General features: G+C 37.2%; 1 protein-coding gene across 1 annotated transcript; it reads right to left on the minus strand.

Moving 5' to 3' along the window:
• Positions 1-473: 473 nt before the first annotated feature.
• LOC149776257 (lecithin retinol acyltransferase-like) lies at positions 474-13,979 on the minus strand. The gene is made up of 2 exons (XM_089942668.1): positions 13,722-13,979; positions 474-7,919 (listed from the first exon to the last, which is right to left on the minus strand). Exons 1-2 carry the CDS (start codon positions 13,778-13,780, stop codon positions 7,463-7,465), a joined length of 516 nt encoding a protein of 171 aa, XP_089798794.1. The 5' UTR covers positions 13,781-13,979; the 3' UTR covers positions 474-7,462.
• Between the last annotated feature and the right edge of the window lie 2,895 nt (positions 13,980-16,874).

A 16,874-nucleotide genomic window follows, 5' to 3' on the forward strand; every position in this document is an offset into this window, starting at 1 on the left:
TTCTTCTAAAACGCAAAAAGGGTCACGTGATCATGTTCCAGAACACAGTAGAAATTAGGTACTTGTTAAAGATTACGTACACCCAGTGTGGCCCTGACGAAATCCAATCATTTTACTCTAAGAAATAAAAAAATAAAAAATTTGTTTACATCTTAATCAAAAGGTCCCATCATGACCATGACAACAACCAATTATTTTAAAATAAAAATAGAACTTATTTACGTGGGTGCTACTATATTTGAATCAAGGTCAGGATCTAGACCAACACCTGGTTGTTTACACAACGAACATTCAAGGTCAAATTATTTTCTGGAAAAAGAATCATCTGTAGTGAATAAATTTACATTACAATAGCATGTATTGAAATATAAAAATAAAATAAAACTGACAAACAATTAAATCGAAATAAACTCATATCAAATCAGATATAACTAAATCAAATATACATAACAATTCCCCCATAAAGAAAAAGAAAGATTTATAAATAAGCTTTATTTTGACCACAGACTAATTATACATAAGGTTTAAAGGAACTCATAAATTACAGTGTACACGAAATAATACATTGCTATACAAGGGAATGTGCGTCTGCTATTAAATTATATTTTCCCTTGATGTGCCTAATGTCAAAACTATATTCCTGTAAAGCAACCTCCACCTTAGTCTTTGATTTTTATTTTTCATTTTGCAATTGAAAGTAAGGGTGTTGTGGTCACTAAATACAATATTCGAAAAAGGAGCTGAACTAGGGTAAACTTCAAAATGTTGTAATGAAAATATCAAAGCCAAACATTTTTTATCGATTTTTGAATAATTCCTTTGGTGCTTATTTAATTTCTTGGAAGAATAGCACACTGGATGATCAATACCATTTTCATCTTCTTGAATTAAACCTGCCCAAACCCCACCATCACTTACATTATCAGATAGTTTAATTGATTGGATGAAATTTGGATCTGTAATACCTGGCTCGCTTTTAAGCATGGCTTTCAACTTGTCAAAAGCATCCTGACATTTTTTCAGTCCAAAGGAACTTGTTTTACTTACTCAATACATTTGGCAAGGGTTCAGCAATTATAGAAAACTTGGAACAAAATTTTCGATAGCATCTGGTCATACCTAAAAATCAGTTGCATTTTATTTACAGGCACGGGAATTTCAGAGACATCGTTGACCTTAGCATATATGTATGTTTAACTTGTCCATGTCCCACGATGTGTCCTAGAAACGTTACATTAGCACGGCAGAACTCACTTTTAGATAAATTAATTGTCAATCATGCATCAGCGAGACTGTCAAAGAATTTCCGAATTGTTGCTAAATGTTCATTTCCAGGTGGCGTTGTAGATGATGACATCATCAAAATAAGCATCAACATTGTGACCAGAGGCGTTGAAATGTACTTGGCGACCCTTTCGTCCCAAACGGCATTACTTTATATTGGTAAAATCCATCCTAAGTCACGAATGCCGAAATTCCCATTGCTCTTTCCGTTAGTGGATTTTGACAAAATCGTTTCAGAATGCCAAATTTGGTGACATACTTGGCACTCCAGATCTTATCAATAAAGTCATCGATTTTTGGAAATGGGAATAAATCTGTTTTTTGTCACACTATTCCCCTTCCTATAAACAGTACACATATGAAAGTTTTTATCTGGTTTTGGAACAAGTATGCATAGTGAACTCCAATCACTTTTACTGGGCTCTATAAAATCATTCTCCAGCAAACATTAAATTTCTTTTCTCAAGTATTCCTGTTTGTGAGGGTTCATCCTGTACGGGTGTTGTTTGACAGGTTTAGAATTTACAATTTCAACGTCGTGGAAAAATGTATTTGTTCATGTAGGAATATCTGGAAATAAATGCTCATATTCAAATAATAACTGTTTAAGCTCATTTCTTTCTTGATCTTGCAAATGTGAAAGTTTCTGGTCCAGATCGTTCATAATTTCTGAATTCCCAAGATATGTCACTCCAGTATCAGTAGAATCCGATGATATTCCTTCACATAAATCTTCACTGAGTGGGACAGGCACAACTAAATTAATTGCATGTTCAAAAAGGTTATCTCTTGCAATATACTCTTTTAGCATATTTATGTGACAAAGTTGTTTTTGTTTACGTCTCCCGGGAATATTAATAATGTAATTTAGATTATTTAATTTCCTGTCAGCTGTGTAGAGACCATAACACGTGGTCTGAAGAGGATGTTCTGGTATGGGCAAGAGAGCCAGAACTCTATCACGAGGCCGAACGCTCCTTTCCGTCGAGTTTTTATCATATCTTGACTTCATTATAGATTGAGAAGAGTGCAGATTTTCTCTTGCGACCACATGTGCTATTAACAACCTATACTTAAAATTAGAAACATAATCAAGAAGATTAATTTCAGAATCTTCATTAGCAAGAAGTTTCTCTTTCAATAACTTGAATTGTCCACGTACGGTGTGTCCAATAACCAGTTCAAAGGGACTGAAACCTAAAGATTCTTGAACCGCTTCCCTAACAGCAAACAGTTGTACATTAATGCCTTCATTACAATCTTTATCCGTATCAAAACACTATGATCGAACCATATTTTTCAAAGTCTGATGGAATCTAACTAATGCCCCTTGGCTTCCAGGGTGATAGGCAGAAGATTTGAATTGTTGAATGCCTAAATCGTACATAACTTGCTGGAAATTCTAGACATGAAATTTGAGCCTTGATCAGAGTGTTCGGACTTGGGAAGGCCAAATTGAGTAAAACAAAACTTTATCAAAGCTTTTACTATTGTTTTAGATTTTATATTCCTCAAGGGAATTGCCTCTGGAAAACTTGTTGACGCACACATAAAGGTCAACATGTATTGGTTAACTCACTTGGTCTTGGGTAAGTGACCAACACGATCTACCATAATTCTACTAAATGGTTCGTCAAAGACAGGAATAGGTTGTAGATGAGCCTTGGGAATTTTCTGGTTTCGTTTTTCTACCATTTGACAGGTATGACAAGATCTACAGTATTTACCAACATCACTTTTGATTTTTGGCCAATAGAAGTGAATTAAAATCGTGTGATACGTTTTATTGATCCCTAAAGGACCTGCCAATGGAGTTTCATGGCCAGACTAACTCTTCCCTGTCAGTAATGTTTTGGAAATACAATTTTTATAGTTCACTGACCATTCGTCATCAGAAGGTACCTCGGGAGGTCTCCATTTTCTCAAAAGAATTCCATTTTTAATGAAATAACAGACAAGAACTTAGGTGGCTTCCGTTTCACTAATGGCCCTTTGAAACAAACAGGAGATCTCAGGATCTTTTTTCTGTTCGACGACAAGTGATTGTCGTTTATCACCCTGATCAGAATAAAGAGAAAGAGTAGTTAAAAGATTATTTGTATGGTCAATACCTTCTGATTGATCCAAACAAGAAGTGAAAAGACCTCCTAAAAAGCCTGACCAATACATGTGTCAGCTGAAGGAATACTTTCCTTATCTACATCATTCTCAAGAGCTTTCTTTACCATAGCTCTGGTAACTGCACAAGCTGGAAATATATCAGGGAATTCTTTTTCAATTTGATCGACTTTCTGATCCACGCAAGGCTTGTCAGTTATACGTGGATTAACCACAACCTTGTCTCCAGCTAGGGCGTTGCCTAGTAATAAATGATTGCCCTCAATGGGTAAAACAGAGACGGTTTTGACAGTCACAGGTTCTGAGAACATCCCGTATAACCAGGCACTGAGGAGAAGCAGAATTAAAAAGGTCTGAGGAGCTATCAAAACATTTAATTTACTGAGGCTACGACAAAGACCTGATTATGAAGGCAACCCCAAGGGCTAATCAAACAAATTGCGATGACCTACTAAAATAAGGAAAGAAGGAAAATGCTGATAGGATAGGATCCTGACCTACCATCCAGACAACCACAAAGTTGGTAAAAATCATCGGGAAACACTGGCCCATCATGGAATCGTCAAAGGCGCTAAAGTTAATCTATCCTATAAAAAAAACATTAGTTGCCTACCGGAAACCGAAAAACCTCAAGGACATACTAGTCAGGGCGAAGCTAACGACAATCAGTAATCAACACTACCACATTCAATCTGGTTCCTGTGGCGAAAAAAGGTGCAAAACCAGTCAAAATATGATAGAGACCAGGACACTTTCCAGCAAAATGACAAGAGAAAAATTAAACACACATGGTCCAAATAAACCATGCAAAACAGGGAATATCGTTTATCTCATCACATGTAAGATCTGTATCGTTCAATACGTCGGAGAAACTTAAAAGCTACGTAAAAAAAGATCAACCTTCATAGATGTGATTGAATGACCAAGAAGCTGTACAGAGGCACGATCACAGAACACTCCTCCTCCCCTGGCTACACTTTCGGTGATAAAACACTTATTGCAATTGCTACAACCCCTACTGTACTCCACTGAAACCAAACGGTGTAAACCAAGAAGACTTGGAAAAGACAACCATGGACAAATAAAATTATATTGTGCAACCGACAGATTTTCTTTTAAATAATTCTCTAAATTTGCTTAATAGCCTATTACTACTATAACAATGAAATATCCTGGTTATAATTTGCGGTTACATAAATATACATAAAATGACAGATGTCGTCATAGTTCATCAATTGCTAGGTCAATACAAATATTTTCCAGTATAAGCAACAAGCTGAAATGAACTAGTTGATACAGAATAAAGTTAACTGGTTGAATTCCTGTAGAACAAGACATGCAAAGTTTCGCAAATATACCCGTTTTTCTGTTTTATTTGTTTATCTTGTATGTGTTTTGTGTTTGCCTTTGAAAAAGACTCATTAAAGAGTCTAAAGCGCTCAGGCTAGCTAGATAATAGTTTCGCACTGTTCATTGTCAGTTTATTGCATGCATATACTTAGTTTAAGACCATAAAGATGTAACACCTGGCAAATCAGTTCCTTTAATTTCATAGCTCTGGTGACACTTGTAATCCACTCATAACACCAAACTTTTAACAATATTATTTTCATTGAGATTTGAATTCCTTTGAACAAAACGTCTTGGCCTTTCCACTGCTCAATGCAATATCATCATTAAAGCCCTGGTGCAACATCTGAGTTGTTAGTTTTGTCTTCGTTCAAGAAATACAGGAAGACAAATACATGATTAATATATAATTTAGCCACGACTGGTCTATGCAACTGAGCTAGATAGTTCGCTATGAAATGCAAAATCGAATAGATTTACCACATGTAACTTGACTGGCAATTTCTAAACATATTTGAGCAAATAAGGCACAAACCTATAGCAGAAATTAAACTACGAAGACGGTCTTTATTGAGAAAAGTTTGGCAACTTACGAAAGCATAGAAAAGAAAATAAGAAAAGCGCATGCAAGTGGCAACTCAGCAGATGTATATATTACGAGACGTAAAAGTAGTTGTAAACACAAATAATATGTTCGAACTTCAGTTCATATTCTTACTTGAAAACCATAATATAGATAACTTCCGGACGTTTTAGTCACCTGCTTAATATTTTATAAACGTTAATTTTTTGAGCACTAGACTTTTTCTAATAATAAGGATTAATATAATGTTCTCTCAATTTCAAATAACGTTTGCATTCTTAAGTAAAATAACTTTTGTTTCTATCAACCTTTGAACCACAATTTCCATCATCTCTATTTACTCGTGGAATATGTTGAATAACGACCTTTTACTGAAATTTACATGCAGGTACGTGTATGTCACTTAAACTTCAAATCCGAAACCTCTGTATTTCGGAGTACCTGCAAGATCGACATTTTTTTAAATTGGGGGCTGTTCCTAATTTTTCCTACTTTAGTATCATTATATTTCCCAGTAAAAAGCATCGAATAACCGCGACTCCGAATAATCAATTTTAATTGATCCAAAACTAAACAAAACAGAGTGTACAAACGATACTCATTTCAAGCTGGGAAATGTGTTTCAGCTTCTAAATTCCTGACACATACTGTTTAGAAAGTACTGTAGCGAATATATCTGTGCGAGAAAGACCAGAAAAATGTCTCACGGGCGCGAGAGGTTAAAACAATACGTGAAAAGCGCAGATATATATTATGGTTGACACTAGCCTAATCCGATATCCTTCACTACCATTTGTCTTCACCCTTATGACAACATGTCAGAACGACCAGCTAAACGTCATATAATTGAATTATCCTTGCACGATAAAATGAGGCTGAATATTGAGTATTACTCCGTGACTAATAGTTGATGTTTGTAAACGTGATGTTGCTATGGGTTAAATGCTTATACGTTGTCACGATGAGAACGCGACACAGTCGATTGTTGAGATTTTGTTACAGCAGTGTGTCCACAAAAGTGGGATTGACCATAAAGTACCAAAGCAATGGTGTCTCGTGCATTATCAGACGAACGTCACATTGATGAACCTTGATGACATCAACTTCCTGTGGCACCATCATTTAGTCCGCTGATTCGACGTTGTGGACTCTCCCAACCCGCTGTTTTCGACATTGTTGGGGTTGGTCGAAGTCGCATTGACGCCATCCGCACAGTGACTAAAGGTCTGCGGGATATTCGATTATGGTGAAAAAAAATTATTCATTGCATTCGCCTGGCTATATATTATACACAAGTTATAGGGAAAGATATTCCCGTGGAAATATGTTTCTTATATGTATAAGTTTAATATCAAAATTTCAAAAGCTAGCTTTGTAGATACAAGTGTGCTTTAGCGGTCTATAAAATTCCTTTTACAGCTTATTATAAAATGTATTCGTGAATGACAATAATAAATAGATGGTACAATGTTTACAACTCATAGAAGAATGTAGTTTTTAATATATCTTGGAGATGTAGAGGACGCAATAAAATGTTAGACAGAAGAATCAATCTTTTAATAAGCAACTTTATTTACATCACGCAGAATATTAATTGCATTTGGTTAATGAAAGAAGCCACAGCCACGCATAAAACCACACGGATGTAACTAACTACTGTTTCACATGCAGCAAAGCTATAGAAGCAGAAAATGTGAATTATAATAGTTCTTTGCACAAAGATGATCAATAATATTAACGTAACGGACGCATGCCATGAAAGATAAGGTGTGATTTCCAGGTCATGCCAGATTGTACCCATCACAAGTACATTAAAGTATTTGTTCATACGTACGTACTTTGCTATGTAGCTAGTTAATTCTTTGTGCATACGAACAGGTATTGTGAGTGCTGCTTATATAACAAACTCAGTCTACAATGAAACTGTAAAGCCGTTCACCTACAGGCACGAGGAAATTAATGCCACGGGTTAATTTGTTAAAATTACGTAAGTACATAATCACAATAAGTGTCAGATAATACTCGGCTTGATGATGTGGCTTATTAAGTTTGTTATTCTAGTATCTTCTGAACTTAATTCAGTGGAAAAGTGTTTCTTAATTTATGTTATGGAAAATTACGCTTTCATTAGGAAGTAAAACCAATAGCAGACTTTGATCCTGCATTAGTTAGAACCAAAACATATTTTATCAGTTTTGCAGGATTCCTGATGCATTCAGTGACCTTGTCAATCACTTGCTTTGATGTGGCAATTCCCGTTTTGCATCTCGTTGCAAAGTGTTCACAGTTGTTTCGGAGAAGATGGTATGATCCCCAGCGATCGGGTTTCTTCACTAATTCTTCGGCGTTCCTTGCTGCCTCCTCATGAGAAAGACAGTGTCCCAACTTGTAGTTGATACGCACCAGGTTGCGTTTCCCATTGTCGGTAAACTCTTCAATACTCGCTATTCTAGGCTTTGCATCTGTTTTACCGTCTCCTCCAAAATCAGCTACCCTTCCTCCGCCGAGATAAATGCCATGATGGTAATAATTTCCGCCCTTAACCCTACCATCAACGGCGATCTGGTCACCTCTAATCAGTGATCTGAAGAGGAAGAATATATATATATATATATATATATATATATATATATATATATATATATATATATATATATATATATATATATATATATAACTTATTTATATATCTCTATGGGGTGCTCCCAACCTTTTAGGATGCTAAGTGCTAACAGAATCGGACGGCAAATGTATTTCCCATAGAACTTAATGCTAATATATTAAAATATAAAACTAATTCCTGTTAAGAAAATCTTTGTAGGCCTTAAACAGCTGTTCCGCTGAATTTGATTGAACCTCACGTTGTTTAACATGACGGAAATGAAATAAAGGATATGGAAAGAAAACTATGTATTTGGTTTTCAACTATAGCTCATGGATTGAAATTTGTGAAATTAATTAGGTTCAAGATGAATTCGATTTACTACTCAATGTGTGTATATCAAAACATGTAGTACTCTATTTTTTCCCCGACAAGTAAACCTGTTACATAATTAGTAATCTGATAACTAATGTTTTGCAAGAGGACATGAAACACCTTAGCCTTTCAGGCCATGACTACAGACACCCAGAAAAGCGCAGTCAACGGTCAATATTCTGGTAGGGCATCAATGCCCCACAGCACACACTTCTTGACTTCCAGAAAGTGTAACGGTTTAAAAGCTAAGAGCACAACCAAATAATCTTTCACAAGCTGAACGCCATTGAGGTGAACCGACGCATCAATATCCACCAAAAGATGGTCGAAGAAATTATTCTAGAATACGTCATCAAAGCTGCGACTCGCCAAAAGGTTCACTAGGACCGCCTGATAAACCATGAGGATTTCCTCGGCATCTACCCAATTTAATACTTCTACTTGGAACGCCACGACTAACTTAAGCAGTTTGTTGTGCGCATATACCAACTTTCTGATAAATTCTTCCCCTCAGACGAAAAGCTCCTTCTCGTGAGGGCCAGCGGGAGAATGAAGGTTACTAATGCCTCCATCGAAAAGTCATATGAACGCAAAATGAATAAACAATGCTGTACGAAGCTCAGTCGGTGTCCATCTCAAAAGTCCAAAGCCTTAAATAAATGGCACGGTGTTTCACAGCGGCGTTGCTGTGGCAGTCATTTTAGACGTGCCCCACTCATACTAGTGCCCACTCAGCTCAAGCACCAAACGGCATCGACTTCAAACTTTTGGTATTGGCCCAGATACAAAAACAACGGCATTTTCCTCTGCTTGCCTTTGCTCTACTGGCTATGGCTGCCAGGCAAGTATCAGCAGTTGACACGACTGCAGCAGCTGATTGCGATGCCCTTAAAGAAAGTCCTTGTAATGGGTGTCAATGATCAAAAAAAAAGAGGCCTCACCTGCCATGGTGACGGTAAAAACTCTAAGTCTGACCTGCAATGTATTATCCTGCACGGAAAGCACTGCTCTGGCGTTTGCATGCACGATAATTTTCAGCACCTACCTCGACCCAGCGGGCAGAAAGCTCGCATCGTCAACCTCGACTCTTCAAACAATTGTAGGCAGCATTCAGTGCGACGCCATCCAACTTCTCCACTTTGACTCACACAGCGTTAGACACCTCTAAAATATGTTTTGTCTTTGAGCAGGACCCAACACCGGACATACTGATGGATGTGGTATTGTCTTTTATCTCACTTTAAGTAGTCTGGTCCCCCTTTATGCTATTCATTATCAGCAATTGTGGAAAACGTGGTGCTTCGGGCGTTTCGGCGAGCGCTCATGTTGTCTGAAGCAACGGGGTACCTAGAAACTTTACAGCTGACATTTCAGCACTCCTCACAAAACAAGTCGGCATCTTGGTCGACCACGCAACAGTTTTAAACACCAAAGCTGTACCAAGCGACGGTGGTATGTCAGTGTTAAATATCGAATCGTACACTGACTACGACGGAACATTTCGGAGTCTCAGAGCCCGGCGATACAGTTAGCGGATTGCTAGTAATGAATAACAACTTAATCAAAATGGCGCATGATGAAGTCGACCCTAGGGATACCTCCACGGTGTTGTTTATCAATAACCGAGTACCTGATGCACCAACAGATACTGCGGCCAGGCTGTACGTTTTATTATCCTTCGTCGACATGTGGCCTGCATTATCGGCTTTGAAACGTGGGTTTTCCGTAGCCTATACCTCCGGTTTAGTGGGCTACCACAATTATGTTTATTGGGGAGGCACGTGATATCCCGGCCGTGTACGTAACGGCTGACAAAATCACATTACTTGGTTGGGTTACGGAAAGAAAAGCATCTAGATATTATCACTGGGATTCAAAACAGAACATTCAAAACATCGTGGTTTTACACTCAGCAAGAGCAACACTATCACCGTCACTGGTTTTCTTCGTTAACTTCTATGGACATGGTCGTGAAAGAACGTGGTCTCACTTTCAATCCGTGTAACTGGTGCCTTAATAACATATAGTGACAATACTGCCATTCCGGCCAACACCTAACACCAAAGCCTTAAAATTAGCTTTGTGCCATCAGTGTCACCAGTAGGTAAAAGGCCTCAACGTCAAGACACTGCCGGCGAATTTCTAAACCACTGCAATCACCTTTGGTTATCGCAATGAGAATCCATAAAGCTTACAATATATACAATGGGTGATGGGTAGAAACGAACGTAGACACGGAATACGAATCATTTGTGCCGCCTGCAAATCCATCGACCGACGAGAGAGAATTGGCATGGCTCACAAAAATAAGTAAACAACATCAAGGAATACATACAACTTTCATAGTATCTGCGTAAACCAACACCCAGAAAACCACAACCCTACGAAGCAATCGTTTAATGACGGACGGACAATGTGATGCAAATGTGGTCCATTTTTTGCGATTTCGCTTGCTTTGGGGTAAATATGACACAAAGGAAAAAGCCTCACGAACTTCCGCCCTCATCTGATATATCATTTCTTTACAACAGGATAGCGCATTGATGCGTACATACCTAAACCAACCACACATAAAACTGCTGAAGTCAAAGTTGCCAACGGCATGAAGGCATCAAAAGGAAAGCACCCGGTACACATTTTGGCTAGCCTCTCAGTTTTCATTGTTAGTCAACTAGTTATATATTGCCTGGACAATGTGTTTATATACATAAATACTATTCTTTCTTTGTGCAAATAGACCTCGCTGCAATTAAACTAAATTAAAGCTGGATAAGCTTTATAGCAATTATTAAAACTTGGTTTTCAAGAGCCCATCTGCCCACACTTAGTCTGACAGTCCCGAAGTATATAGTTGCACTTTCCCGTCCTCTGGACAGGATCAGTTTTGCTGTCTGAAATCATACTGGGTGATATGAAGATTCGATTTTGTGCAATACACACAATCTGCTACCATCCTGCTAGCAATCTAGTTTTAAATCAGCCTTGAAACTCCAAAGGTTAATCAGTCTGAAGTGAGTTGCAAATTACTCTTAAGGTTTAGGTGCACTGGAAACTCATGAGTCGCAAGTATTTCAATGAATCTCAAAGAATATCATGCCAAGACGATATAAGCTCCTAAATGACTGAGCGTACAAACTATTAAAATGTTATTTTACGTGTGTATATTATATATTTGCTATATTCTAATTTCCGTGGACTAATATGGCTTTCCGACAAAAGTTTGCTTGCACTCTTTCTCAGCGATAGCAATATTTGCAACGATATGAAATATAGGACTGTCTTCTGAATAGCCATTGTTGTGATTGAAGTTGTGGATTAAACGACATTTTCAGCACAATATATTTTATACATGGTGGCCAGCATATTTAGAAGAGGAAGTAACAGGACAAATCACGGAAATAGCCACTGACCCACAAGAATCTACTAGAAAACTTTCTCAAGTACCCACGTGGCCGAGCCTGAGTCAAGAACCCAATATGAATGGTTTTGTGTTACTAATGTGTTTGACGCAAGTAAATATTTGGGTCACAAAAGTATTTGGATTTTCTGTGTTATTAGGTCAAATCAATGTTGCAATCAATAGGTCTAATTTCTATATTTTGTTTTGAAGATTGGGTTTATAGTGACAGTAATCCAATGACATTAACTGCATGCTATTTAACCCTGCTTTAGGTTTGTTTCTTGCCAGCAATTCTTTGTAAATTAAATTAACAAATTAGTTTAAAAATAAACCTTTGAAATTAGAAACGCTGCTAAAGAGATTTTTAACAAAATAATAATCATCACAAGACATCAGGCTTTATCTAATGTAACCATATTTCAAAGCTACAACATTCAAAGCGAAATTCAAATATAATAAATATATAATAAATTAAAAGCTGAAGTATCAGGATTATATTTTTAATACATACTTTCCAATTTATCAGTGTTTCCTCCTCATAAGCAATAAATACAATTAATATAAAAAGTAAGGTTTTGTGCATTCAGTCTGCAAATGTTGTCATGAAAAGCGTTCCTGATTTTTTGGCAACATGGGTTTTTGTTCCCTTCTCGAGGTTTTAATACTCCCATCCCGTTCGCAAGATGCTTACATTAGATATGCAGATACGATCAATCGGATTGTGCAAGGGATACGATTTCAAATTACAGCTAGGTCGACATGCAACATTCGTTTCACATAATCGTTATGTACCTCAAACATAAAGTATAAAACGAAGTCAGGTTAATACATGCAATACTAAAAACAAACAAATTAACGTGTTTTATTACAAAACTTAGTACTCTTCACCGCTGTATATATTATATTTGTATTTTATTGACACAAGGTACTGGAATGGCAACTCAATCCACATATATTTTATTATGCAATACGACGTTACCACAATATTCAGTCAACATGGCAATGCTACTTTATGAACTAATTGTACAATCGTTTTCCAATTTTTGTTTATTAAAGGAGTCTTGGGTCAAAACTGGACAACCCGGGATAAATCCCATGCCTAAAATTCAATCCAACTTTTTCAAATTCATCCACTGACTTAGCGATATTTATATTTATAATAACTGAGAATGTTGAATATCAGAACATGAAAACACACATGTACTGTCCGCTATCTGGACAGTGAGAATGGAATTATGCTGATCAGATATATAGAAAGATGGCAGTTGGATCAAACTTAATGCAAAGGGAAGTTTTAGTTGTTGTCGCAGCAACACTTATAAAATATAGTAACATAAAATATAAATGTATTCCTTATAAAACTATCTTTTTAACTTTGATTCTAGATAGAAGTGAATTGGTACGCAATAAATTCTGCAAATAATCATCTGCTTAAAACACGTTTATTAGTTGGTTATTCTAAATGCGTTAGCGTCATTTTCCATTAATTTGGGTGCTAGCAAAGATTTAGTTTGGTGATTCGCAGCAAATGGAACAAAGAACACACCATGGTAGTAGGCAGGGTCTGGCTTATTGGGAGGATTCGAACCCGCACCATTTGGTTCACGAAATCTGTACATAAATCCAGTAGCGTACTAACGGTGGGGGGAAGGGAGACAACGTGGCAGTCGCGCCGGGCGCCAGAGGTCCTGGAGTGCCAAAACAGCCGATTCATTTACGCCACATGCCCCTGGCCGCCTTTTGCCACTGCATAAACTTCTGAGTCAATGCGTCCTGTAGAGACTAAGATGTATTCCAGACACGGAGTTTACCCCTAACATTAAATGCATTAGTGTTAATATGCTGTGTTATTACTCTATCGTCAGATGAAACATATGTGCTATTTGATGTGCATTCCAGTTATTTTATACAGAGTATAGAGTGTCTTCATGCCTTATTTGATAGTCAAATTAGGTAAATATTAAACTGACAATCTTCCACGATGATTTTTTCAATTAAAGAAAACTTACCTATAGTCCTCTATAGCTTCTGACTCTATTCCATATTCCATAGACTGTAGACTTGCCATCGTGCTGGATATACGTACACTTGTTTATTACACGAAATCGGTTTGACTGTATTATGTTCGAAACAAGGACCTCCCTTAATATCATGGGACGCGGCGTGAGTCATCTACATGTCGAGTCGGTCTGATATCTTAACAGCTATAGTGTACGCAAATTCTATATAAATCAGACAATCAAACATAACTAGACAGATAATGTTCGACTGATTGGTCTTTATCATAAACAGATTTTAATCATGTATTACTAAGTATACTGAACATTTATAATTGTCTACATTGTTTAAAAATAAAGATTTGTCGACCTTTGACCCCTTTGTACCAAAATGGAATGCCCTATCGTCATTCAAAGTGAAAGTAGAATTTTCTTAGCATATGTATCCAGGAAATGTGTGCGCCCATTTTAGCGAGTAATTCTCGAGAATTATATTGGCACTTTCATTACTGAAATATGCAACTAAAATGGATATTTAGTGGATCACTGGTTAATGCGAATCAAGTAAAGTCATAGAAAAGAAGTATCCATCTTTTCTTTAGAATTAATCTTTCTTGTTTCTTTTCCTTAGTAATTCATGGAAAGAACCTTATCTTTCAAAATAGCTATAAAAAAAAAGCGGAACAGGTCTAAAATCAATAATTTTAAAAAATGCAACGCCACCGAAGCAACATGTGGTTACGTCGGACAGGAATAATGGATTGCAAATTGACGATTTAGTGTGCATTCATACATATATTAGAACAGATACCGAATACACAATCGAGACAGTAATACTGGAATGTAAGTCATTTGTTAATTATTTGCTCCAACTTTCTCCTTAGGTACTGTGCGATTACTCTTTCGGTGACTTGTGCCTAGTCGTGATGGTATATGAACTGGTGCGTACAAGCGAAGAAGTTATGAACTGCTCACCAGCGGACCTGGGTTTAAATCTCCGTAGAGTCCGAATTAAATATTTATCTAACCTGTATGATAGTATTGTGTGTGTGTGTGTGTGTGTGTGTGTGTGTGTGTGTGTCTATTTATAGACTTGAACATGGGTCCTCGAATTAGGGCACCCATCGTCTCGCATCATGTACGCACCAACCACTCTCCTAGTCGTGCATCTCTCAGTAAGGATCGAACTGAGTCTTGAATATCGGTAATCTTGCAAGGCGACAAAGAAAAATCATAACTTATACAGCAATGACTGAACAGAAGCTTAACGTTGTATATGCCGTTTTATTCGGCCATCTTGCTGTCTTATTACAGTCAGCCATATACATTTATGTAATCGCAGTATAGAAGCGAAGAACAGACGCGCCATCCCACGACACAAGTTCGAATTCTTCCATGAAATCGACCTAGTCATATTAAGGTAAGTCTGGATTTTCATAACGAGCGTTTATTCTCCTAATTGCTAAAGTGAAACCAGTTACAAATTCTTTCGCGTAAAGGATAGAATTGGAAGTTATAAGTACTTCCTGGTCGATAACAACGAATCTTCCCTGTACGATGATTCCATATAGAAAAAAGAAGGAATTTTGGGATTTCCCACTTTGCGAGTAATATGAACACGTGATGCCTCTATGTACACTCTTAGGCAGAATTAGCCTGTAGACCTCGAACGGTTGTATTTTTATACCTTTACGTTACTTTCTGCGGCAATAAAAGGCTATTTACTGCTGTTGCTTACGAGATAAAATGGGTTTAACGCAGATTATTGCATTATGATAATAGCAAAGCAGTTTTGAACCACTCTTAGATAAAACAAATAATTTGTAGTGCAATGGAACCATGAGGCCATCTCATTATGTTAGCGGGTAAAAGTTTATAATGCTCTCTCTCTCTCTCTCTCTCTCTCTCTCTCTCTCACACACACACACACACACACACACACACGGTCAGCGGTCATTATTACCTGTAACTCTGTTTTCTAGACAATGTTAAATGGATGGCTGTGCAATATCATATGTGCATTCAAATTTATCAGTGTTAAAGCCCATGATGTAGGCTGCTGTTGTAGCGTGCTTCATGTCTTGCTGAACTGGCAATGCCAATTTTGTTTTGATTGTATACTGTACAGAGAAAGCAGTTGAGACATATTTAAAAACAATTCTCCTGTTGGTGCATTCATTACGGAGCCCGTGAAGGGACACACTTCACACTTTACCAATCCGAGATCTCGGTTTACTAATCCGAGATCTCGATTTACTAATCAAAGATCTCAATTTACTAATCCGAGATCTCGATTTAGTAATCCGAGATCTCGATTTACTAATCCGAGATCTCAGTTTGCTAATCCGAGATCTCGATTTAGTAATCCGAGATCTCGATTTACTAATCCGAGATCTCGATTTACTAATCCGAGATCTCGGTTTACTAATCCGAGATCTCGATTTACTAATCCGAGATCTCGGTTTACTATAGGGAAATTTAAATTGATGAATTTGTCATCTGGGTGCCTCATTTGGACTGGATCCGTTTATTGTGGATAGACTGCTGTAGGTTGGAGGCGAAATATTCAAGCAAATGAGGTAAGTTGTAACTATAGAGTTTTGTTATAAGGGCGTTTATTACAATTAAAATAAAATACTACTCTTGAAGTGACGAGGTTACAAAAGAAAGTATTCTTTGCTGTATCAAGTAATTCAAGCCTTCTCACTGTCGATGATCCTGTAGTAAAGCCCCACAGTATACTTCTAAAGTATTTAAGTGTTCATGATTATTACGTTTGAGATAATGCTTTCATAATACCTGCTTCTACGAAAAATCAGGTATATTTCTTTTGTCACGGCAGTTGAGTATTTGTCAACTGGTCCGTCTGAACGTCCATCGTTCTTTAAAGTCTCTTGAAGCCCCAATTCAGAGTATGTAGTTAGGTTCCGTATAGGGGTTGTTAATAGTATGTAGATTTTGGATTCGGGTTCGATCATAAGGAACCCTTGTTCGGGTTTAAAGATCTAAAGATTACTTGTCTTAGTTAACATTGAAAAGTCTACACTGCGATGGCTTTGTTTTCAAATTAAAAGACCGATCCGGTGACCTAATGATTAGAGTGTCCGCTTCGTATGCAAAAGGTCGCGGGTTTGAACTCCCGCCAAATCATATCAATGACTTATA

Source organism: Sinohyriopsis cumingii, chromosome 18 (genome assembly GCF_028554795.1).
Source record: "Sinohyriopsis cumingii isolate HCF-2022 chromosome 18, ASM2855479v2, whole genome shotgun sequence".
NCBI lineage: Eukaryota > Metazoa > Mollusca > Bivalvia > Unionida > Unionidae > Sinohyriopsis > Sinohyriopsis cumingii.